At 37.5% G+C, this 24,549-nt stretch overlaps 1 protein-coding gene across 2 annotated transcripts in view; it reads left to right on the forward strand.

Moving 5' to 3' along the window:
* The first annotated feature begins 1,270 nt into the window (after window positions 1-1,270).
* The window catches only part of MINPP1 (multiple inositol-polyphosphate phosphatase 1), a 66,427-nt gene continuing 43,148 nt past the window's right edge, over window positions 1,271-24,549 (forward strand). The window contains exons 1-4 of one of the 2 annotated variants that reach the window (XM_004439994.3): window positions 1,277-1,943; window positions 4,853-5,050; window positions 9,936-10,033; window positions 18,554-18,687. In XM_004439994.3, coding sequence (XP_004440051.1) covers window positions 1,304-1,943; window positions 4,853-5,050; window positions 9,936-10,033; window positions 18,554-18,687 — 1,070 coding nt within the window. In that variant the 5' untranslated portion in view covers window positions 1,277-1,303. Of the gene's footprint in view, window positions 1,944-4,852; window positions 5,051-9,935; window positions 10,034-18,553; window positions 18,688-24,549 lie in introns of both variants that reach the window. The other variant, XM_004439995.3, reaches the window with a different exon arrangement.

The following is a 24,549-nucleotide window of genomic DNA, read 5'->3' on the forward strand; positions in this document are numbered from 1 at the left end:
TATGTCTCTACTCTCTAAGCCTTCGGCATCAACAAGCACAGTATTTCCTGGATGCCGTCTTGCTGATGTCAGCTTTGCTAGTCCAGGTTCAGATTCTACCAAAGTCTCAGGAATTAAATTTCCTAGAGAACCGAGACTCTTCCCAGGTTCTTCTTTGCCTTGTTGTATACTTTTATTTTCAAAGTCTGATGGGCGAAAAACCTTGGGCTTCAGGAGGCATACTGGGGTAGGGCCCAGGGATCCGCATTTTCAACAACCGCCTCAGGTGGACTTGATGCCAGATGGTTCAGACCATATTTTGAAAAACAGAGTACAACGAGGTAAGGATGGTGATACTGTAGGATCCCAAAAAAGGAAATCCCAACTCCAGTCTCGGGAAGGCGCAGACCCACAGACACAGAAGACCGAGCTTGATGCAAATGCAAGAGGTTTATTAAGCAGAGCTCCGGGTCGACACGTATCTCTCGCAGGAGACAGAGGAGTCGACCCCGGACCTTAAAGGGCAAATTCTTATATAGGGTTTGGGAGCACAAAGCGGGAAAAGGTTGGCACAGTCTTACATGATTGGCTAATTTAAAACATTTAAACAGTTACATTTTATGGCACGAATTGCTATGGCGCGAAGCGATTATCAGGTTACACACGCGTCCCCATCTGGACCCCCTCCACCCCGACCCTCCCAAACTTATCCCTCTGGAGCACTCTCTTGTTCTCAATTCTTCCCCGAACAGTTTAGGGTGGGTCTTCCATGACTAGAGTCAGTCAGGATGGATAAACGTTCCCCCTTGTACCAGGAATCCTTAGGGTGTGGAGGTGCCTGTCTCTAAGGTAGTAACGTTTTAATTTTTAATATAATTTTTACTTCCTTCAATACAAGAGTCAGCTGTTAAAAGGTGTTCTGTTTGGGCAGCTTTGGAGGCTAAGGCTTAGTCCGGGCTTATTTACACCTAGAAGATTAAAGCGGGGGAGTCGTTGAGTCAGACTCTGAGGCGCCTGCTAGGACGCAACTCGCCCATGCTCGGGACCAGCCGACGCCGGCTCCACCTAAACCACAGGTCTCCTGAACCTCCTCGGGGGTTTCTGCCGGCTTCACCTGAGCCACAGACCTACAGCGCTCCTCGGAGCTTCCGGCTGACACCCACAGTCCTCGCCAGGCGCCGCTGCTTCCTCACAGCAGAAGCGCGGTAACGCGCAGCAAACCCCGGCGCGCGAGGCGCGAGCACCCTCCGGTCCCGCCCCCTGCCCAGCGGAGCCGGAAGTTGTCTTTCTCAGCCGGTACGTCGCCCTCCGCGGGCCGCACGGCATGATGCTCCGCGGCCCCCGCCGCTTCCTCAGGGTCTCGGTAGCACCCGCCGCGGCCCTGGCTGTGGCGGTGCTCTCGTCACTCTCGCGCTGCTCCCTCCTGGAGCCGGAGGACCGCGTGGTCTCGGCGCTCAGCTCCTACTTCGGCACCAAGACTCGCTACGAGGATGTCAACCCCGGTCTGCCGCCGGACCCCGAGGCGCCGCGGCGGGACCCGGAGCTGCTGGAGGAGACCTGCACCCCGGTGCAGCTGGTCGCCCTCATCCGCCACGGCACTCGCTACCCTACGGCCAAACAGATCCGCAAGCTGCGACAGCTGCACGGGTTGCTGCAGGCCGGCGGGCCCGGGGATGACAGCACCCGCGCTGCCGGCGGCCGCGACCTGAGCGCCGCGCTGGCAAACTGGCCTCTGTGGTACGCGGACTGGATGGACGGGCAGCTGGTGGAGAAGGGGCGACAGGACATGCGACAGCTGGCGCTGCGCCTGGCCTCCCTTTTCCCGGCGCTCTTCAGCCTCGAGAACTACGGCCGCCTGCAGCTCATCACCAGCTCCAAGCATCGCTGCGTGGACAGCGGCGCCGCCTTCCTGCAAGGGCTGTGGCAGCACTACCACCCTGGGTTGCCGCCACCGGACGTCGCAGGTAACCCCCCGGGCCGCCGGGCCACTGCCCTGCCTCAGTTCTCCCCCTGTCCTAAGTCCTCCCCCAGATCCCGGACTGCCCCAGCCTCCCTCACTTCCCTCTGTCCCCAGTCACCCGTCCCTCGGGCCCCCATCCTATGGAATGCTCAGGACTTGGCTGTCTCCCTCCTCCTCATACGCACGTTCCTTTATTCATTCATCAGGTATGAATTTGGCATCTTCTACGTGCAGGACAGAGTAGTAGACGTTGGGGTATCCAATAGGAAAGGAGGCAGACGAGAGCAGTTTTTAATCTCCCATCCCGGATTGAAATGGCCCTCCGAGCACAGCCCGTCCCTTCCTCCCTCCCTGGCAGCTAGTTCTGCGGTTGGGTGCACTTTTTAAATACAATCTAGGACTTTCTTCCTCAGGCTTTGCTTCTGATACTATTTGGGTTTTTTTACTTATGGACTTTTTCAGATGTTGGTTCCAGACCTACATCCTCTTTTAGGAAGCTATTCTCTAACTTTCTTTACTGCTCTGGTTTTTTCTCTTTTGTTCTTTTGTGTACTATAGAGTTACCCGCGTTGTAGCCGTGGGCCATGGTCACACGCAGTACTTTACTGATTTATTCCACTACTTACACTTTTGCAAAATTTGACAGATCGTCTAGTGGGGGCCCTTTTATTTCACAGGTGAAGTTGAGCCTAAGAATATGCCTTGATGATTGTCCTTCCTTAGTTTGAGTGCTAGAGTCAGGCCTAGAATCCAGGTCTTTTGTTTTCCCCTGAATTGTGCTTTTTTCCCTCAGAAAATGTTTTGATAGTCACAGATAATACTAATAGCAGACACTTAATGCCAGCTGTGTGCCAGGCATGCTTCACATTTATGTCACTAAATCCTTACAACAGCTCTCTTAGGTTGATAGTATTTTCTCCCTATCCAACAGATGAAGAAATTGAGACACAGAAACGTTAAATAATTTACTAATTTCATATAGCTAGGTCTGTACCCAGGAAATCTGATTTAGAGCTTGGTCTCTTAACCATTACAGTATACAGCTTCCATTTGTCCTGTAATTTAAGGCTAAGTGTAAAAGCATTTAATACTTTTGTGCCAGAGAGATGAACAAGTGTTAATACTGTCTTGATCAGTTTTAAGCTCAGAGTTGACATGAGATATCATTTAGCTTCAAAGCCCAAGTGAAAAATAAATTAGAAGTATACTGGTTTGTCATTTCTCCAGTAGAATCCTCTCTTAAGTAGTTCAGCTGTCTCCAAGGCATTCCTCCATTGATTATGTGTCACGTTATTGCTCTAGAGGTAACTCAGTTGGCTGACTTGTGTTTAGTCACTTGTTAAATTGTGCATTTTAATTATAACTAGACTTTTTCCATTAATGTGAGTGAAAATTCCTCACAAATCTATTAAATTAACTGAATGTTGAAAGCAGAACATATTTCAATATAGCTCAGTATATATAGTGCATACCAAAAAGGGTCTACTGGACCTCCTGGGATGAATGAATTTTTGCCTTCAGCTGGCATTGTGAGGATTGGCATTTGCCTCCAAGTACAAAGCCAGGGATCAGAATAGTTAAGGATAAGCCCACCCCTCATCATTTTCAGTCTCATAGATTAAACCCTTTGCCTAGCTACTTCATTATTATCTATAGACAGTTGTTTTGCCTGTTGGGTATATCTCGGCTTTTGAGGGAGGCTGCTGAATTAGATTTTGTATTCTTACAGAAACAGAACTGTTTCTCTTTAAAGAGCAGCAGTAATTAGACAGTAGCAAGGATGAAATATCCACATCCACTTGGGAAATCAGTTTTTGAGGCCACAGAAGATGACAACGATAACTTATTTTCCTAGTCAAGATGTTTTCTTAAGAACTGCAATCCAACTGGCGATTCAAGTGGGCAGAATTATCCATTTCAGGAGATCCTGAAATGGATACACACACACACGTATATGTGTATATGTTCACACACACATCCAAAGCAAAACAGTATAACTAGATTTAATTTTCTCGTTTCATATGCAGAAATAGTATACTTGGTGTTCTTTTCATGGTAAATTATGAGAGAAAAAATGATTGAAATCTGTATGTTTTGAATATGACTCTGAAAAAACTTAAAAGGCACCCCAATAGTTGAAACATGATTATGAATGCTTTTCCACCACATGTTTGTTGCCAAATTGAGGAAATAATGTAACATTGAATTTTAAGTGGAAAGTTATCTGGGAGCTTCCGTTAGAAAAAATAAATCAAATCAGAAGCACCTAGCACAGTGAAATACAGAAACGTTGATGTAATTTGTGCTGCTATCAGTAGTTTTTGTCCAAAGCAGAGTCTTTTGTAAAGCAACACGGGGTTGGGAAAGTTGATTGAGAAAATAAAATGCTGTATTTAGACTTTGGCTTAGAGGAGAAAAACAGATTCGATTTGTTGAATTATCTCTCACTTTGTAATTAGAAACTTTGCTGATTTTTAGTTTGTTTTCTTAAGTTTTCTGTGCCTGACAGAAACAGTACTTATATAACACATTTTTGCACTTTTTATGACTTTCATGTCTAATTATTTTTGTTTTAAGAAAACATTCATTTCAGTTACCTTTATTTCATTGTGTAGTATTGCTATAATACATTTTATCTTTGATACTCTCTGTCTCTTTAGTCTTTTCTAGCATATGCTCTCATGAATTACAATCATGACAAATAGGGAGTAGTTTTGTCCTATATCTTTCTTAATCAGTGTGTGCTTATTTCAGACATGCCAATGAATAAATAGGTTTTTAGTGTTCCTTTTCACACTTGAAACAAAGTTTTCAATAATTTGAAATTGTCATTTATGTCATTGATTTATGTATGTATATAGAAAAAAATCTATATATATATATATATATATAGATTTTTTTTTTCCCTTTCAGACATGGAGTGTGGACCTCCAAGAGTTAATGATAAACTAATGAGGTTCTTTGATCATTGTGAGAAGTTTTTAACTGAAGTGGAAAGGAATGCTACTGCTCTTTATCATGTAGAAGCCTTCAAAACTGGACCAGAAATGCAGAACATTTTAAAAAAAGTTGCAGCTGCTTTGCAAGTGCCAGTCAACAATTTAAATGCAGGTAAGGTGCCTGTTATTTTTCATTTGAACTCGGAAATAGTTTAAATGGTTTTTGAATTCTGAAAATGAAAAAATATGGAAGCATAAAGTTATACCTTTTAAAGACCCACAGTTGATTTTACATTAAGAAGATAATATGTTCTAGAGCAAGAAAATTGTACACCTTATGCTTAACTATTTTTAGATTCATATTCTTCTTTGAGTTCTATGTAAATTAATGTACAAGATTTCTTGCTATATCCTGGAATTTTTTTTTTGGAGGGCAGAGGTATATAAAGTTTCAACTCTAAACATTATTTATAAAACAAAAATTTTCCGAATTATCTCCTCGTAAAGTGATACAGATGGAAAAGTTATAAATTCTTCAGCTTTTGAAGCAGTTCAGAAGTACAGGCTAATGTTTTGAGAGGGATAAGTTTTAGAAAGTCAAAGGCAAAGTAGTGTGATTTTTTGTTTTTTTGAGGCTTTTAAACCTAGAGATGCTGAGAAAATGACCAGTCGTGTTTGTCATATGGTATTACAGTGGATGGGCTGACAGTGCAAATTATCATACAACCTGGGACACTTTTTTTGTTTTTTATTTTTGGTGAGGAAGATTAGTGTTGAGCTAACATCCAATGCCAATCCTCCTCTTTTTCCTGAGGAAGATTGGCCCTGGGCTAACATCTGTGCCCATCTTCCTCTGCTTTATGTGGGATGCCGCCACAGCATGGCTTGATAAGCAGTGTGTAGGTCCACATCCAGGATCCAAACCTGTGAACCCCGGGCCGACGAATAGGAGCGTGCGAACTTAACCGCTACGCCACTGGGCCGGCCCCAACCTGGGGCACTTTTGAGGGTGAGAGGAGACACTTAATAGTTATACTGGGAAAGTAAATGGAAAACGAGGGCACATGATCACCTAGCAATGGGAAATTAAGAAAAAATAATAAGATTTTCCTGTTTTCTAGGAATTTATAATCTAAAGAGCAGATTTGACAAATATACAAAGAGTATGGATTTCATTATATTCTGAATAAATTTCCAACAGACTAGAAGTGGTAGATGTTGGGGAAAAAAAATAAAGTAAACTAGAATCTGTCCATCATGGAACCTGAATACTTGATAAGGATCAAAAAAGTGAAGATGCCTAGACTAGCATTTAAAATCGAGTGTTTTCTCTTTCCCCAAACTGGCTATACATTGGGGTCACCTGTGGAGCTTTAAAAATTATTTATTTTATTGGGAAATAATTCAAGGATATAGATAATAATAAAAGTTATACCTGAAAACTTAGTTTTATCAAATTTTAACATTATGCTTTAATTAGTTGCTTTAAATAAATTGAGGTCCCTTGGTCCCTCTCCAGGATCTCATTCCTCTCCTTTTCTCCCCAGAGGTAACCATTATCATGAATTGAGCATTTAAATCATCCCATGCCAATTTTTACGTTTATATTTATGTTTCTATATATAAATGGGATATTGTTTTGCAGATTTTTAAACTTTTAAAGAATGGTATCAAACTGTATAATAGCAGTCTGAAATTTGATTTTAATTCAATTTATTTTTGATTTAATGTATGTAGTTCTAGTCCTATATTTTAAACTTATGTACAGAATTCCGTTATATAACTATACCAGTATCTAGCCTTTATTTTGTTAGTGAGCATTTATATCGTTGACGAAGATTTTTTTACAACTATTTTTAGTCTCTGAATGGACAAGGCTTATTTGTGTTTCACTGCTGAAGTAACTGATAGCGACCTGTTTTTTGGAGGCAATATAAGCATAGTGGTTAAAATCATGGGTTCTGGAATTGGACTGTTTGTGTTTGAATTTTGCCTCTGTTATACTATGGACTAACTCTGTGAAGTTCAGCAAGTTCCTTAATATCTCTATGTCATAGTTTCTTTCTCTGTAAAATGGGTATAGGAATTGTACCTGCTTCATAGGAATATTACAAAGATTATATGAGATTAATTCATGCAAAGCGTTAGCACAGTACTTGGCACAGAATAACTGCTCAAAATATTTTAGCTATTTAAATACTTTTTTTTTCTTTTTTTGGTGAGGAAGATTAGCCCTGAGCTAACATCTGTTGCCGCTCCTCCTCTTTTTGCTGAGGAAGATTGGCCCTGGCTAACATCTGTGCCATCTTCCTCTTTTTTATATGGAATGCCACCACAGCATGGTTTAACAAGCAGTGTGTCGGTGCACACCCAGGATCTGAACCTGCTAACCTGGGGCCGCCAGAGGGGAGCATGTGCACTTAACCGCTACACCACCAGGCCAGCCGTTTTTTTTTTTTTTTTTTTTTTTTACATAGGTGATGCTGTATGTATTTTCTGTAACTTATTTTTACTTAGCAATATATCTGTCTCGTATAGATCTGTCTCATTCTTTTATATTTTATAGGATATGTGATTCAATTTCTAGGTCAATGCTACTTAAAAACTTACTTAACAATCATCAGATTTTACTGGTGGGAGAGGCTGGAGTTAAAACCGTCCAAATTCTTTTTATAGGAAATAATTTTCCTGCTGAAGTTCTTCTTAGTTTTTAACTGTTTCAAATGATGCTACAGTGAACATTCTTATAGTCTGGTTTTTGCACTTGAGAGTTGCTCTATAAGATAACTGTAGGTGGAATTGTTGGGTTAAAGAGCATGAATATTTTACATCTTGATGTATACTTCCAAATTGTTCTCTGAAAGTGTAGAAAAATTTATATCAATAATATATGAGAATGCTCATTTTCTCCTATCTCATCCAACAGTGGATATTATTGATCATTTTGATTTTTGCCAATTGGATTAATGAAAAATGGTGTCTAGCTTTAATTTGCATTTCTTTGGTTACTTGTGAAGGTGAACATCTTTTCATATGTTTATTAACTACTTGCATTCCTTCTTAGAATTGCCTCTTAATAGCCTTGTCCATTTTCTATTGAATTCTTTTTACATTTTTCTTACTATTGTTTTATGTTGATCATAGGTACCGTTTATGTGTTATGGATATATTAATTATATATCCTTTAATTTTCTTTGATGAAGGATAAATTTTTTGCCTATTGTATGTTGCTAACATTTTCTCTTAATTTGTTGTTTATCTTTTAAGTCTAGTTATGGTGCCTTAGAGGCACCATACAGAGGTTTACATCTTTTATATAGTCATATTTGTCTTTTCATTATGGCTTCTGAGTGTTGTATTTTGCTTAGGAATCTTTTCTTATCCGAAGATTATTATATTTTCCTATGTCTTCCTATTTTATTTAATTTTAATTTAATTTTTTTAATGTTTAAATCTTTAATCCATCTGAAATATTTTTGAGGTTCCAAAAGATTGACCAAGAAGTCAGAATGGTCATAATAGATGGATCAGAGCCATAACTCGTCATGAAAGATTTTTGTCTAACCTCCCTATTATGCAGGTGGGAAAATTGAGACCCAGAGAGCCTAGAGTGACTTGCCCAGTATAATTAGTGGCAGAGTCAGGTCTCATAGCCTCAGTTGTTATCTTATGCTTTTTCTCCCTATACTAGTACTTCAAAGTTTTTTGGTAAATTTTTTTTCAGTCAACTCCACTCCGGTTAAAGAATAGACCATTTGGACTCACTCATAGTTTCAGAAGTAGAACTTCGAGTGTGAATGAGCCGGCTCCTTTCATCAAACATATATGGTACTTACAAGCCACTATATTTAATATTAGGTATTAGGATTATAAAACCTTTCATTTATATAGGCAGAGTTTTTAAATGGCTTTTACATATATTCCCAATGAAATATTCTTTTTGTATATACTCTACATATATACTTTTGTATATACTCTATATACTGCCTCAGGGAAGTTCTTTAAACTCAAAACTAGTACAAAAAGCATGTGAGATCACTTATTTTTTGTGTTGTATTTCCCATTTTCCTTGGGAAAGAGGAAAGGCAGTGAAGTTAAAGAAAAATCAGAGCAATGGAGGCGACCCCTGCAGTTGACTTCTCTCTCTGTAGCGTTAAACTTCCTCTTGACTAGTTTGCAGTGTTTTTATTTGGTACTGACAAAGGCTACCTTTTGTAGCCCAGGTACTCGTTCCCTTATCCCTTGTCTTCAAAACCCATATGTATCTAAAAGTAATGCAGTCAGCTAATTAACAATGCAAAAATCCCAGGTAACTTACTCTGAAATCCACTGCGTGATTGAGCAGCTAAGTTTGAAAAACTGATGCTGTTCTCAGCCTCTCTCCCTCTTCAGAGTGTGATTTTTCCCGCTTTGTTTCTCTTCCTCTTGACCGTTTGTTTCTCCTTCTTTCTGACCCCTCACTTACTCTGCTTTTTCTTCCCTCTCTACCTTCTGCAGTCTTCTGTTCCCTTTTATAGCCCCTCTCTGTACTTGCTTCTTCTTAATAGTTATAATATGAATCGTGTAGTTAAAGGAACTGTTCAATAAATGTACTTTGTTATTCCTAATTTTCAAGTTGGGGAATAAAACCTTTTATAACTTTATCTCCCTTCCTCCAACCCTCTAAAATTAACAAAATCAAATTATGTTTCAGGTAGTAAATCCTTGGGTTAAACTTTTTGTTGGGTTTTGTAGGTAAGCATGCTCTTAACAAATGTATTACTTTTAAAAACAGAAAAAAGTTACTGTTTTACAGAGAAAAAGTTTCTTAGTTTCATTGGACTGAAATTTATACCTCCTAGTGGTTTCTGCCTGACAGTTCCAGTTCCTTCCCTTTGGATTGTACAGAGTAAGTCTTAATTCTTTGATAGCCAGGAAGAAACTGAGTAGTCTCTTCTCCAAACTACACATATCCAGTTTCTTCAGCTGTGCTGCACATGGCATTCTATAGATATTTAGCCTTTGGAAAATTGCAGAAAATAGAAACCCACAAATTTTACCTTTTTTTCTTTTTTCAGATTTAATTCAGGTGGCTTTTTTCACCTGTTCATTTGACCTGGCAATTAAAGGTGTTAAATCTCCTTGGTGTGATGTTTTTGACATAGATGATGCAAAGGTAAGTATTACTTTTGTGGTTGTTTGCATGATATTTTGTTATAGTTACTTGAAGCAGCTTTTCAAAAGATAGGCAGAGTAGGGAACATTAACTGTCGTGAACTAAGTCGAAATTTTCCTTACATAAAGGGAGATTAGTTGTTCAGAGACGGCCTACCTACTTGTAAATAGTTTGGGTTCATAAAACTCTGGAAAACATCCTTCCATGGTGATTTGATTTCTAGGTTCACCCAGTTAAAAACCTATTTAACCCATCATCAAATTTTACTGCTGGAAAGAATTATAGTGCTAATATAATCCAAATTCTTCTTTCTATAGGAAGCCAAAGTTCAGAGAGGATAAATGGTTTTCCAAATACCTATTTCTTTTATAACAGTTTTTATGATAAATTGAGTTCTGTGTTCTACCTGGTGATGGCAGTAATTCATCTACAATTTCTGTCTGTCTAATGTTCCCTTTTTTTTTTTCTCTTTTCATATGGCTTCTTTGTAGACTTTTAGACTCTCGAAAGAGAAGGGCAGGCAAATTCTGGTCAATTCTGGGATGTTGGGAGCCAGAGAGGTGGGGTAGGAGAGTGTTAATTGTTTTCTTGAGCATTGAGGATACTAACATTGGGTAGAATTCTGGTAGATGAGAGTAGGATGTGTCTGTATGTATGGATCATTCAGGAATATGGACTTTTGAAACTTCAGTCATCCTTGCATGCATATGAAACTTTCAGAATTCCATATGAAAATCAACTCTTAACTTCAAAATTTAACCTCACATTTTGAAAAGAAGTATACTATTTGCCAGATAGAGGCAGGCTTTTAAGCTGAGAGCTAATGTACATTTGAAGGTAAACAAGTGCTTCATTTTGTTGCTCAAAGACTTAAGTGACCAGCAACCAGATTAAAGGTGATTTTACGTAGTATTGTGCCAATGCGGGAGTAGAGCTTAGCAGGTGAGTTGGAAGAAGGTGAAACGGCCCTCAGTGGATGATTGCTCTAGGATGCTGAGCACCAGTAGTAATAGGTGTATTGTATTTCCTCTCTGTGCTCCTGAATTGCTTCCTGATGCTCTACTTTTTCTCTGTCCCAAGTACCTAATACCCTGCTCATCTCCTCTGACTGTCCATAACTCATCACTTCAGCATCTTCCTGGCCTACCTTCCTTTGAATGCCCTTTGCTTAGGATGACCACAAAATTCATCTACTAATTGGGATACTTTTAAAAGTGAAATGGGCACCATTAATAGTTATGCCAGTATAGGTATAAACTAAGACTTATGGTCACCATTCACATGTGTCAAAATATTTCACCTCCCTTTTCTCCCTACCCGGATTGCTCTAGGGAAAAAAAGCCAGTAAACAGAATTGAAGTGATTTTAAGTATTGTGTAAATGACTGATGGGTGTTGGCAAAAGGGAAATTCACCTTTTAACAAAAGAACAACTTATTTGCCCAAGTTATTAAAGTTGTTAAAATGTTACCACAGACTTAGTGGTTTAAAACAACACACATTTATTATCTTCGAGTTCTGGAACTCAGAAGGCCAAAATGAATCTTACGGGGCTAAAATCAAGGTATCAGCAGGGCTGTGTTCTTTCTGGAGGCTCTAGGGGAAAATCCCTTCCTTGCCTTTTCCAGTCTCTAGAGGCCACCTGCATTCCTTATATCACTCAGACCTCTGCTTCCATGGTTATATCTCCTACACTAAACTGTCCTTCCTGCCTACTTCTTATAAGGATCCTTATGATTACATTGGGCCCACCTGGATAGTCCAGGATAATTTTCCCATCTTAAGATCCTTAGCTTAATCACATCTGCAAATTCTCTTTTATCATGTAAAATGACATATTCAGAGGTTCCATGGATTAGGATGTAAACATCTTTGGGGGGCATTTATTCTGTCTACCACATATATATAATCTTTTTTCCTTGCAGACATCAGGACACTTCACCCTTAAATTCTTGGGCATGCATCTAAACAAGAACATTCTCCTACATAACCATAATAAAATATAATTTTATGTATATAGTCATCCCTCAGTAATCCCCAGGAGATTGATTCCAGGAACCCCCACGGATACCAAAATCTGTGGGTGCTCAAGTCCCTTATATCAAAAGACGTAGAACAGTGAATATAGTCAGCCCGTCATATCCACGGATTTCACATCCATGGATTCAATCAACCGTGGATACAAATGCTGAAGAAGCAGAGGGCTGACTGTACATATATAAGTATAATATTATCTAATGTACAGTCAGTATTCAAGTTTTCACACTTGTTTTAATAAAGTCCTGTGTTTCCAGCTATTTCTTTTTTAAGTTCAGGATCTAATCAAGGATCACTCATTGCATTTACTTTCATGTCTTTTTAGTTCCCTTTGATCTAGAAGAGTGTCCAGCCTTTCTTTTGTCTTTTATACATCGGCATTTTGCAGGCATCTAGGCCAGTTTTTTTTGCAGTCTTTATTTCTGAATTTTTACTTATGATTAGATTGGGGTTTAAACGCTTTTGACAAGAATACAATATAAGTGATGTGTCCTTCTTAGTGCATCATATCAGAAGGAACGATGTCAGTTTGTCCTATCATTGATGATGATATGTTTGATCATTTGAGTAAAGTGATGCCTGCCAGATTTCTCCTTTGTGGAGGTACCTTTTTTCCTTCATAAATAAAGAACTTCTCGTGTAATTGACCATAATTTGAAAGTTTGAAATACATGTTTATTAAATTAATTGAATATGAATTTCCTTTTTATATATAAAAAGTAAATGTTAGATTCTTCCTTTAAATATATAAATTCTCTTTTGATATATATATTTCCTGTGATTATTTTCTTTCTCAGTGATTTGATAGAAAATAAGCTATCTCTGCTTAGGACTTTTCACTGTGAAATAGGTTTACATACTGAAGTATTTACGGATGAAATAAAATGATGTCTGGGATTTGCTTCAAAATAATCCAGTGGTGGTGGTAGGGGCACAACTGAAACAGGATTGCCAAATGTTGATTGTTGTTGAAGTTGGATGATGGGTACACAGGAGTTCATTATACTACTGTTCTCTATTTTTTATATATTTGAAATTCTCAATTAAAATGTTTAAAAAATTAAAAATGAATAGACATTTATGAAATTCTGAGAATTATGGAGATTATTAGCTATCCAAGACCTTGTGAAATGCTGGACCATGTGTGCCTTCATTCAGCAAATGTTGTTTGAGTGCCTGCTCTGTGTCAGGCATTTGGTTGGAACTAAAGATACCCACATATGATAAGCATTGTCTTCAAAGAATGCCACAAGGAGTGAAAGAAACAAATAAGCCATTGTAAGACAATGGGATGGCTGTACTAGAAGTATATATAAGGTATCACCGGTGATAACACAGGCAGGAAGTTGATTTAATGGCAGTCGGGTAAATCTTTACAAAAGAAATGACACGTGAACTAGATCCTTTTCTGTAACTTTGTATATGTCTTCTACTGTAATGAGTATATCTAGATTTTCTCTCTCTTCTGGAGTCAGTTTTGTTATTTAATATTTTCTTATAAAAGTCATCCATGTCATCCAGGTTTTCAGATTTATTCGTAGAGTTTGGCAAATTTATCTCATGATTTAAAAAAAAATGTTTTCCCTCTATATCTGAGATTGTTTCCCCATTATTATTACTTACTTGAGTATTTGTGCTTTTACAGTTTTCTTCACTACATTAGTGTTTACTCCTGTATTATTTTCTTCCCCAAGAAACAGTTTAACTTTATATATTTTTGAACTTTATATAATGGAATCACTCAGTATGTACTTTTTTTTGTATCTAGTTTTTGTTCAACATTATATTTTTAAGATTTGTCTATGATGCTGCATGTAGCTATAGTTCACTTGTTTTCATTGCTATATAGTATTCCATTATATGAATTATCAGTTTTTTAATCCATTATCTTGTTGGTAGACATTTAGATTATTTTCAGTTTGGGGCTATTATGAACATTCTTGTATTCTTGTGTATGTCTGTTGGGCCAAATACACACATATTTCTGAAGGTCTACATCTGTGCTAGAATTGCTGGATCAGATGATATGCAAAACTTCAAATTTACTAGGTAACTCCAAACTATTTTTGTAGCTGTTCCAGCTTCTGTTTCTGTCTTTATGCTTCCTTTCATATCTCTTTTTTTCCTGCTTTTGACTCTTTTTCTTTTTTTAAATGATTATTTTATTAAGTCTTTGGAATTCATGATACTATGTTTATTTAATCACAATTTTCGTTTGCCCTATGGCAGAATTTCTTGAGTGAGAGTTTTTTTTCTGGCTATTTTATCTGTATAGCAGTCTTCTTTTTTCTGTGTGTTTTTATAGATGCTGTGCTAGTCCCCTTTCTAATTATTACTCATCTTTGCAGTGAGTTCAGCTTTTACTTCTCCCCAGCTAGCCAGCAGGAATGAGCAGCTACTCAGAGATGAGTAGCGTTCCTTCTAATTTAGAGTTATTCTCCTCTGAGATCCTTTGCGTTGTGCTTCCTATAAAGATGAATGTCTGTTTCCTTGTGTTGGTGTTATATGCTGTCCCGGGAGGGTTCTGTTAGACTTCATTCTCATTGTTTCAAGCAAAGGATTGTTAGTTTTGCTCCTCCAAGTGTACCATGTGCTTTGAGGATCTGTCTTCTGCTGGTTTTATCTGAGATGTTTTATTTAATTTTCACTGCATGTAGCAGTCCTTGCTCAATTATGGTGGTGGTTCAGGGTACAGAGGTCTCCTAATCTCTTTTTTTTTTTTTTTTTTTTTTTTTTTTTAAGATTTTATTTATTTATTTTTCCCCCAAAGCCCCAGTACATAGTTGTCTGTCATAGCTGCACATCCTTCTAGTTGCTGTATGTGGGACGCGGCCTCAGCATGGCTGGAGGAGTGGTGCCTCGGTGCGCACCCGGGATCCGAACCCGGGCCGCCGGCAGCGGAGCGCATGCACTTAACCGCTAAGCCACGGGGCCGGCCCTCTCCTAATCTCTTTGCAGAAGGCATTTGCATTTCTCTTTTTTCTTCTTTTTTTAGGGTGATTTCTGAGAGAAGAGAGCAGATGATTCCACCTTCTTAAAACTCAAAAGTTTTGCTTATATTTTCTAATTAAGAACACTTCTAATGTTTCATCATAAAATGTGATGTTTGGTGTAGTTTCTGGTAGTTATCCTTACCAAGTTAAGGAAATTTCTGTTTTCTACTTACTAAAACCTTTTATTTACTTATCATTTTTAAAATCAGGAATGTATGCAGAATTTTTGGCATCTAGGAAGATGATAGTATTTTTTTCTTCTTTAATCTTCTAACATAGTAAATTACATTAGTGTATTTTGTAATATTGAATTATCCTTGCATTCTTTCTTTTTTAAGATAATTTCTTTTATTGACTGATTTTTCTCCTAGTTCTAGGTCACATTTCTTGTTTCTTCATGTATTTTTAGTAACTTTTTGTTAGATACTGAACATTGTGAATGTTATATTGTTGAATGCCTGGATTTTATTGTCTTCTTTTAATGTGTTGAATTTTGTTTTTTTTTTTTTGTGAGGAAGATCGGCCCTGAGCTAACATCTGCCAATCTTCCTCTTTTTTTGCTGAAGAAGACTGGCCCTGGGCTAACATCCATGCGCATCTTTCTCTACCTTATATGGGACGCCGCCACAGCATGGCTTGACAAGCGGTGTGTCAGTGCGTGCCTAGGATCCGAACCAGCAAACCCCGGGCCGCCGCAGTGGAGCGTGCGCACTTAACCACTTGTGCCACTGGGTCGGCCCCTGAATTTTGTTTTATTTTGCAGTTGTTACTTGTGGATCAGCTTGACCTTTTTGAGGCTTATTTCTGAGTTTTATATTCTAGACCTGACCTGAAACTCAGAAACAAGCTTTCACTTGTATACAAGCCTTTAGTATTAAATTATGACCCTTCTGGAGTCTGTTTTGAAGTCCTGGATATCTGGGTGTCTGTTGACACTCTCTCTACTTAGGCTGCATGGAACTTGAATATCTCCCAGCCTTGTGATAGCTCTGGAATTGTGCAGCTTACAACTCCTACAACTTTCAGCAAGAGAATCAAGAGGACTCCCCAGATTTCTGGAGCTTTTTTTCTGTGTAGCTTCCTCCTCTCTGATACTCGACCCTGCAAATTCCAGCACCTTCCGACTTACCAAACTCTTGAGTTCTGACTCCTCAACTCAACAAGACTGCTGGATTCTGCTTGAGATCCCTTTCCCTGTGCCACAGTTTGAAGATGCCTCCAGGCAGAAAGCTGGGGCACTTGTAGGGTTTACTTTGTGTCCCTCAGTCATCACAGTTCAGTGCTTATTACTCAATGCCTGATAATATTTATTTTATATATTTTGTCTCATTTTCTAGTTGTTTATGTCAATAGGGCATGACTGGTATCAGTTATTCCATCATGGCAGATGATACATCCTTTTAATATACTGCTGAAATTTTATTTGATAATGTTTTATTTCAAATTCGTTAAATCATGTTTATAGTGAGGTTGGTTTATGGCAGTGCCTCTCATTTGTGAGTGGCTCTATTCCTCTCCCTTTGGGGAGGTTAGAAATGTAAGGGGGACTTTTCTTTGTAACAATGAGTAGGAGTCACAGTCAGCATTTAGTGGAGGAGAGCACGGGATACTAATGTCTTGCAATGCAGTGGTCTGAATTTTCTCCCCTCACCTCTTTTCTTTGTGCTTTTTTGTCCACTTTTGGTAATAGGCTTTTATTAGCTTCTTAAAATGAATCAAGAGGCTATCCATCTTTTTCTGTACCCTGGAATAATTTGAATATTAGTAACTAACCTTCCTTGAAGGTTTGGTAGAACTCATGCTTAAAACCAACTATTCCTGGTATCTTTTTAAGTAGACCTTTGACTCTATAGTTATTTTATATAGTCAGATTTTTCTGAGTCAGTTTGGGTAACATATTTTCCTAGAAAAACCACCCATTTCATTTACATTTTCAGGTCTTTTTGATATAAATCGTTTAATACTGTTCATGTATGATTTTTTAAAAATCTCCAGTTATATCTTCTTTTTCATTTCTGATACTATTTTTGTTTTACTGCTTGAATAGATTTGGCCGAACTTCATCTAATTCTCTTTAATTCCTTTTTTACTTTTTTTAAATGTTTACTTGGTCCTTTTTGCTAACTTCTTGATTTAATTGCCTCTTTAATATATGTTTAGTTTTGTTTTTGGTATATGACACTGGCCTACTCTTGCTCTTAAACTTATTACGGCTTGCACTTAGTTTCTCTGGCGGTTCTTTTGGGGAAGAATGGCTCATAACTACTGCATAGTTTTCTCTTGTACCTCTTTTGGATTGCAGGTTTTAGTCCTCTAGTTTTAGTGTTTATCTGATCAAATGATACATGAGTACAAAGTTTGACATTCAGATAAAGGCTAAATTAATCACTGTCTCTAATTTAAGACCTCTCCACAAAGATTAATCACTGCTGTCAGTTTCATGTGTGCCTGTCAACCCTTTTCTATGCTGCTATTTATAATCTGTATCATTCTTAGAAATGTAAACAGCATAATGAGTATGTGTGTGTGTGTTTTGGTAATAAATGGTATTATAGTGTATTTGTTATTCTTAATCTGCTCTTCTCATTCAGCAGTATGTCTTGCAGATCTTTCCCTGTCAGTACATGTAAACCTACAATATAGAATTTTTGGTAACTGCATAGTATTCCAAAGTATGTGTATACCACAGTTTATGTAAACACCTACCTATTAATAAAATTTAGATATTTTCAGGAATTTTTTGTTTTTTACTCCTAAAAGCAATATTGCTGTAAGACATTCTTGTACATTCTCTCTTGTCCTCTGTGAATATTACTTTATAAGAAATGGAATTAAATGGGCCGTAGAGATGTATGTTTTTATGGACTTTGCCAATTGGCGCTTTAGAATGTCTATACCGGTATACATTCCTTCCAGCAGTACCAATTTTTGATAACCTTGGTCTTGGTCTACTTTTATTACTATTTTTGCCAAACTAATACATGAACCAAAGTAACTCATTTTCTCTCTGGTTTCTACCTTCCTAAAATTCTTAAAAATTCCTGATCCACTATTGGCATCTTTCTGTGCTGTAATGAATATTCTTCTACGTATATCTTTTTTTCTTTTTTCTGTATATGTCTTTGCTATCATCTTAATATAATTTTAGAAGAAAGGGGAAGTGAGCAAATGTCGTTAACCCACTATCCTGAGCTGTCATGGATGCTGGATTATTGGCTGTGAGTACTACTAACTTACTGTTGCATGACAGCCTCTACATTCCCACAATTCAAATTTGTGTCTCAACATAAATCTCTATGTGTCATGGACCTTTGGGCCCAACTGTTAAATGCTTGAAATGGTAAATATAAACACTATAAATGCTAAGATTCTACTATAGTTTGTGCAGAATACTAATTATAAACCTTTTCTGAGAGAATTATTTTTAAATCAGGGAATCTCTTACATTAATAAAACGTAATTGTAGTGATTTTTGAAATTTTTATTTTTAGGTATTAGAATATTTAAATGATCTGAAACAATATTGGAAAAGAGGATATGGGTATACGATTAATAGTCGATCCAGCTGCACCCTGTTTCAGGATATCTTTCAGCACTTGGACAAGGCAGTTGAACAGAAACAAAGGTAAAAACTTAAAGAAAATTTTTTAATGTGTATTCTGAGTGCCCAGTTAAGCTTCTGGAAAATGTTTTATAATGAGTGATTTAAAAAAATAGATTTTGCTTATGTTTTAAAAAAATATTTTAATATAATGATTATGCTTACAAAAGAATTAGATGACATATAAGTTATAAAGCATATAAACCCTTCATTCAATTCATACACTAGAACATTTCTAAAAATTTACATTTGTTTATTTATGTGTTCCTCAGTGATTCCATTTTCCTGCCTCTCCTTGCCCTCTCTATTCCCTATCCCCTGTAATTACTATTCTGAATTTGGTGTATATCATAGCTTTCATAGCTTTTCCTCTTTAAAAGTAATTTTTATTATGAATGTATGTGTATCAGAACAATATGTTTAGTTTTGCTTAGAGTCATGCTTACTGTCTACTAGAACTTGTTTTTTTTCCCCTTAACATTACATTTATAATATTCATGTTGTGTTGCATATACTATAGTTCATTCATTTTTACTACAGTACGATATTCAATAATGTGCAATATTCAATACATAAATACCATAATTTATACCATCTTCTCTTGTCAGTAGGCATTTGGGTAGTTTCTTTTTTTTTTTTGATACATAGTATTTTTATTCTGTTCTGGTATTTTAAAATTTCCATTGTTATTTCTTTTTTTTTGTTTATTGCAGTAACATAGGTTTATGACATTGTAAAAAATTTCAGGTGTACATCATTGTACTTCTATTTCTGCATAGATTACATCATGTTCACCACCAAAATACTAATTACAACCCATCACCACACACGTGTGCTGAATTATCTCTTTCACCCTCCTCCCTTCCCCCTTCCCCTCTGGTAACCACCAATCCAATCTCTGTCCCTATGTGTTTGTTTATTATTGTTATTATCTACTGCTTAATGAAGGAAATCATACGGTATTTGACCTTCTCCCTCTGATTTATTTCACTTTGCATTATACCCTCAGTGTCCATCCATGTTGTCACAAATGGCTGGATTTCACCGTTTCTTATGGCTGAGTAGTAGTCCATTGTGTATATATACCACAGCTTCTTTATCCATTCGTCCCTTGATGGGCACTTAGGTTGCTTCCAAGTCTTGGCTATTGTGAATAATGCTGCAATGAACACAGGGGTGCATGTACCTTTACAAATTGCTGTTTTCAAGTTCTTTGGATAAATAGCCAACAGTGGAATAGCTGGATCATATGGTAGTTCTATCCTTGAGTTTTTGAGGAATCTCCATACTGTTTTCCATAGTGGCTCCACCAGTTTGCACTCCCACTAGCAGTGTATGAGAGTTCCCTTCTCTCCACATACTCTCCAACACATGTTTCCTGTCTTGTTAATTATAGCCATTCTGACGGGCGTGAGGTGATATCTCATTGTAGTTTTGATTTGCATTTCCCTGATAGTTAGTGATTTTGAACATCTTTTCATGTGTCTGTTGGCCATCTGTATATCTTCTTTGGAGAAATGTCTGTTCAGGTCTTTTGCCCATTTTTTAATTGGGTTGGTAGTTTTTTTGTTGTTGAGATGCATGAGTTCTTTATATATTTTGGAGATTAAGCCCTTATCAGAAGTATGGTTTGCAAATATCTTCTCCCAATTGTTAGGTTGTCTTTTCGTTTTGTTGATGGTTTCCTTTGCTGTGCAGAAGCTTTTTAGTTTGATGTAGTCCCATTTGTTTATTTTTTCTATTGTTTCTCTTGCCCGGTCAGACGTGGTGTTTGAAAAGATGTTGCTAAGACCGATGTCAAAGAGCGTACTGCCTATGTTTTCCTCTAGAAGTTTCACAGTTTCAGGTCTTACATCCAAGTCTTTAATCCATTTGGAGTTAATTTTTGTGTATGGTGTAAGGTAAGGGTCTGCTTTCATTTTTTTGCATATGGCTATCCAGTTTTCCCAACACCATTTGTTGAAGAGACTTTCCTTTGTCCATCGTATGTTCTTGGCTCCTTTCTGAAGATTAGCTGTCCATAGATGTGTGGGTTTATTTCTGGGCTTTTGATTCTCTTCCATTGATCTGTGTGTCTGTTTTTGTGCCAGTACCATGCTGTTTTGGTTACTATAGCTTTGTAGTGTATTTTGAAATCAGGGAGTGTGATACCTCCAGCTTTGTTCTTTTTTCTCAGGATTCCTTTAGCTATTCAGGGTCTTTTGTTGTTCCATATAAATTTTAGGATTCTTTGTTCTATTTCTGTGAAAAATGTTGTTGGAACTTTGATAGGGATTGCATTGAATCTATAGATGGCTTTAGGAAGTATGGACATCTTAACTATGTTAATTCTTCCAATCCAAGAGCACGGAATATCTTTCCATTTCTTTGTGTTTTCTTCAATTTCTTTCAGCAATGTTTTATAGTTTTTGGTGTACAGATCTTTCACCTCTTTGGTTAAGTTTATTCCTAGGTATTTTATTCTTTTTGTTGCACTTGTAAATGGGATGGTAGTCTTAATTTCTCTTTCTGCTACTTCGTTGTTAGTGTACAGAAATGCAACTGATTTTTGTATGTTGATTTTGTATCCTGCAACTTTACCATATTCGTTTATTACTTCTAAAAGTTTTCTGGTGGATTCTTTAGGGTTTTCTATATATAAAATCATGTCATCTGCAAATAGTGACAGTTTCACTTCTTCCTTTCCAATTTGGATCCCTTTGATTTCTTTCTCTTGCCTGATTGCTCTGGCTAGGACTTCCAGTACTATGTTAAATAGGAGTGGTGACATTGGGCATCCTTGTCTGGTTCCTGTTCTTAGAGGGATGGCTTTCAGTTTTTCACCATGGAGGATGATATTAGCTGTGGGTTTCTCATATATGGTCTTTATTATGTTGAGATACTTTCCTTCTATACCCATTTTATTCAGAGTTTTTATCATAAATGGATGCTGTATCTTGTCAAATGCTTTCTCTGCATCTATTGAGATGATCATGTGATTTTTATTCTTCATTTTATTAATGTGGTGTATTATGTTGATTGATTTGCGAATGTTAAACCATTCCTGCATACCTGGAATAAATCCCACTTGATCATGGTGTATAATCTTTTTAACATATTGTTGTATGCGATTTGCTAGTATCTTGTTGAGGATTTTTGCATCGATGTTCATCGGTGATATTGGCCTGTAATTTTCTTTTTTTGTGTTGTCCTTGTCTGGTTTTGGTATCAGGGTAATGTCAGCTTCGTAGAATGAGTTAGGGAGCTTCCCCGTGTCCTCAATTTTTGGAAGAGTTTGAGAAGGATAGGTATGAAGTCGTCTTTGAATGTTTGGTAGAATTCACCAGGGAAGCCGTCTGGTCCTGGACTTTTATTTTTGGGGAGGTTTGTGATTACTGTTTCGATCTCCTTACTGGTGATTGGTCTATTCAAATTCTCTACTTCTTCTTGATCCAGTTTTGGAAGGTTGTATGATTCTAAGAATTTATCTATTTCTTCCAGATTGTCGAATTGGTTGGCATATAGCTTTTCATAGTATTCTCTTATAATCTTTTGTATTTCCGAGGTGTCTGTTGTAACCTCTCCTCTTTCATTTCTGATTTTACTTATTTGTGCCTTCTCTCTTTTTTTCTTGGTGAGTCTAGCTAAAGATTTGTCAATTTTGTTGACCTTTTCAAAGAACCAGCTCTTGGTTTTATTAATTTTTTCTATTGTTTTTTTGGTCTCTATTTCATTTATTTCTGCTCTGATTTTTATTATTTCCCTTCTTCTACTGATTTTGGGCTTGGTTTGTTCTTCTTTTTCCAGTTCCTTTAGGTGCATTGTTAGATTGTTTATTTGAAATTTTTCTTGTTTGTTGAGATAGGCCTGTATTGCTATAAACTTCCATCTTAGAACCGCTTTTGCTGTATCCCATAAATTCTGGCATGTCGTATTTTCATTTTCATTTGTCTCCAGGTATTTTTTCATTTCTTCTTTGATTTCTTCATTAACCCAGTCATTGTTCAGTAGCATTTTGTTTAATCTCCACGTATTTGTGGCTTTTCTGTTTTTCTTCCTATAATTGATTTCTAGTTTCATACCGTTGTGGTCAGAAAAGATGCTTGGTATTATTTCAATCTTCTTAAATTTATGGAGACTTGTTTTGTGGCCTAATATGTGATCAATCCTGGAGAATGTTCCATGTGCATTTGAAAAGAACGTGTATTCTTCGGTTTTTGGATGGAATGCTCTGTATATATCTACTAGGTCCATCTGTTCTAGTGTGTCGTTTAAGGCCAGTGTTTCCTTATTGATCTTCTGTTTGGATGATCTATCCGTTGGTGTAAGTGGAGTGTTAAAGTCCCCTACTATTATTGTGTTACTGTCTATTTCTGTTTTTATGTCTGTTAATAATTGCTTTATATATTTAGGTGCACCTACATTGGGTGCGTAGATATTTACAAGTGTTATATCCTCTTGTTGGATTGTTCCCTTGATCATTATGTAATGCCCTTCTTTGTCTCTTTTTACAGTTTTTGTTTTAAAGTCTATTTTGTCTGATATGAGTACTGCTACCCCAGCTTTCTTTTCATTGCCGTTTGCGTGGAGTATCTTTTTCCATCCCTTCACTTTCAGTTTGTGAGTGTCTTTAGGTCTGAAGTGTGTCTCTTGAATGCAGCATATATATGGGTCTTGTTTTTTTATCCAGTCAGCCACCCTGTGCCTTTTAATTGGAGCATTTAGTCCATTGATGTTTAAAGTAGCTATTGATAAGTATGTACTTACTGCCATTTTTTAACTTTTTTTTTTTTCCCCTCAGTGTTTTAGTTGTCCTTCTCTGTTCCTTTCTTCTTCTGTACAGAATTGATGGTCACTTTACTTTGACCTCTGTCTGACTCATTTAATTTTTGCTTATCTGGGAAAATTTTGATCTCTCCTTCCATTTTGAATGATAACCTTGCTGGGTAGAGTATTCTTGGCTGTAAGTTTTTTCCTTTTAGCACTTTCAATATATCATGCCATTCTCTTCTACCCTGTAAGGTTTCTGCTGAGAAGTCAGCTGATAGCCTTATGGGGTTTCCTTTGTATGTAACTTGACGTTCTCTTGCGGCTTTTAGGATTCTCTCTTTATCTTTAATTCTGAACATTTTGATTATGATGTGTCTTGGTGTGGGCCTCTTTGGGTTTATCTTGTTTGGGGCTCTGTGTGCTTCCTGTACCTGGATGTCTGTTTCCTTCCTTAGGTTAGGGAAGTTTTCATCTATTATTTCTTGAAATAGATTCTCTGCCCCCTTGTCTCGCTCTTCTCCTTCCGGGACACCTATAACACGGATGTTAGTGCGCTTGATGTTGTCCCAGAGGTCCCTTAGACTGTCCTCACTCTTTTTAATTCTTTTCTCTTTTACCTGTTCACCTTGGGTAATTTCTTCTAGTCTTTCGTCCAGCTCACAGATCCGTTCTTCTGTATCCTCTACTCGGCTTTTGAGTCCCTCTAATGAATTTTTCATTTCCAGTATTGTATTCTTCATTTCTGATTGGTTCTTTTTTATATCTTCCATTTCTTTGTTGACATTCTCACTGAGTTCATCCATTCTTCTCCCCAGATCAGTGAGCATCCTTAACACTCTTAGTTTGAACTCTCTGTTGGGCAGGTTGCTCATTTCTGTTTCACTTAGTTCCTCTTCTGGGGTTTTGTCCTGTTCCCTTACTTGGAATGTATTCTTTTGACTCCTCATTTTGCCTCTTTCCCTGTGCTTGTGTCTACGTATTAGGTAGGTCAGCTACGTCTCCTGCTCTTGGATAGGTGACCTTATGTAAGTGATGCCTTAGGAGGCTTCCAGTGTGCTTCCCTCAGTTCTCAATGTTCCAGGGGTGACCCCTATGTGGGCTACGTGTGTCCTTCTGTTGTGGCCTGTTTGCTCTCCC

The sequence above is a fragment of the Ceratotherium simum genome, chromosome 6 (genome assembly GCF_057802395.1).
Source record: "Ceratotherium simum simum isolate JZ-2026a chromosome 6, ASM5780239v1, whole genome shotgun sequence".
Lineage (NCBI taxonomy): Eukaryota > Metazoa > Chordata > Mammalia > Perissodactyla > Rhinocerotidae > Ceratotherium > Ceratotherium simum.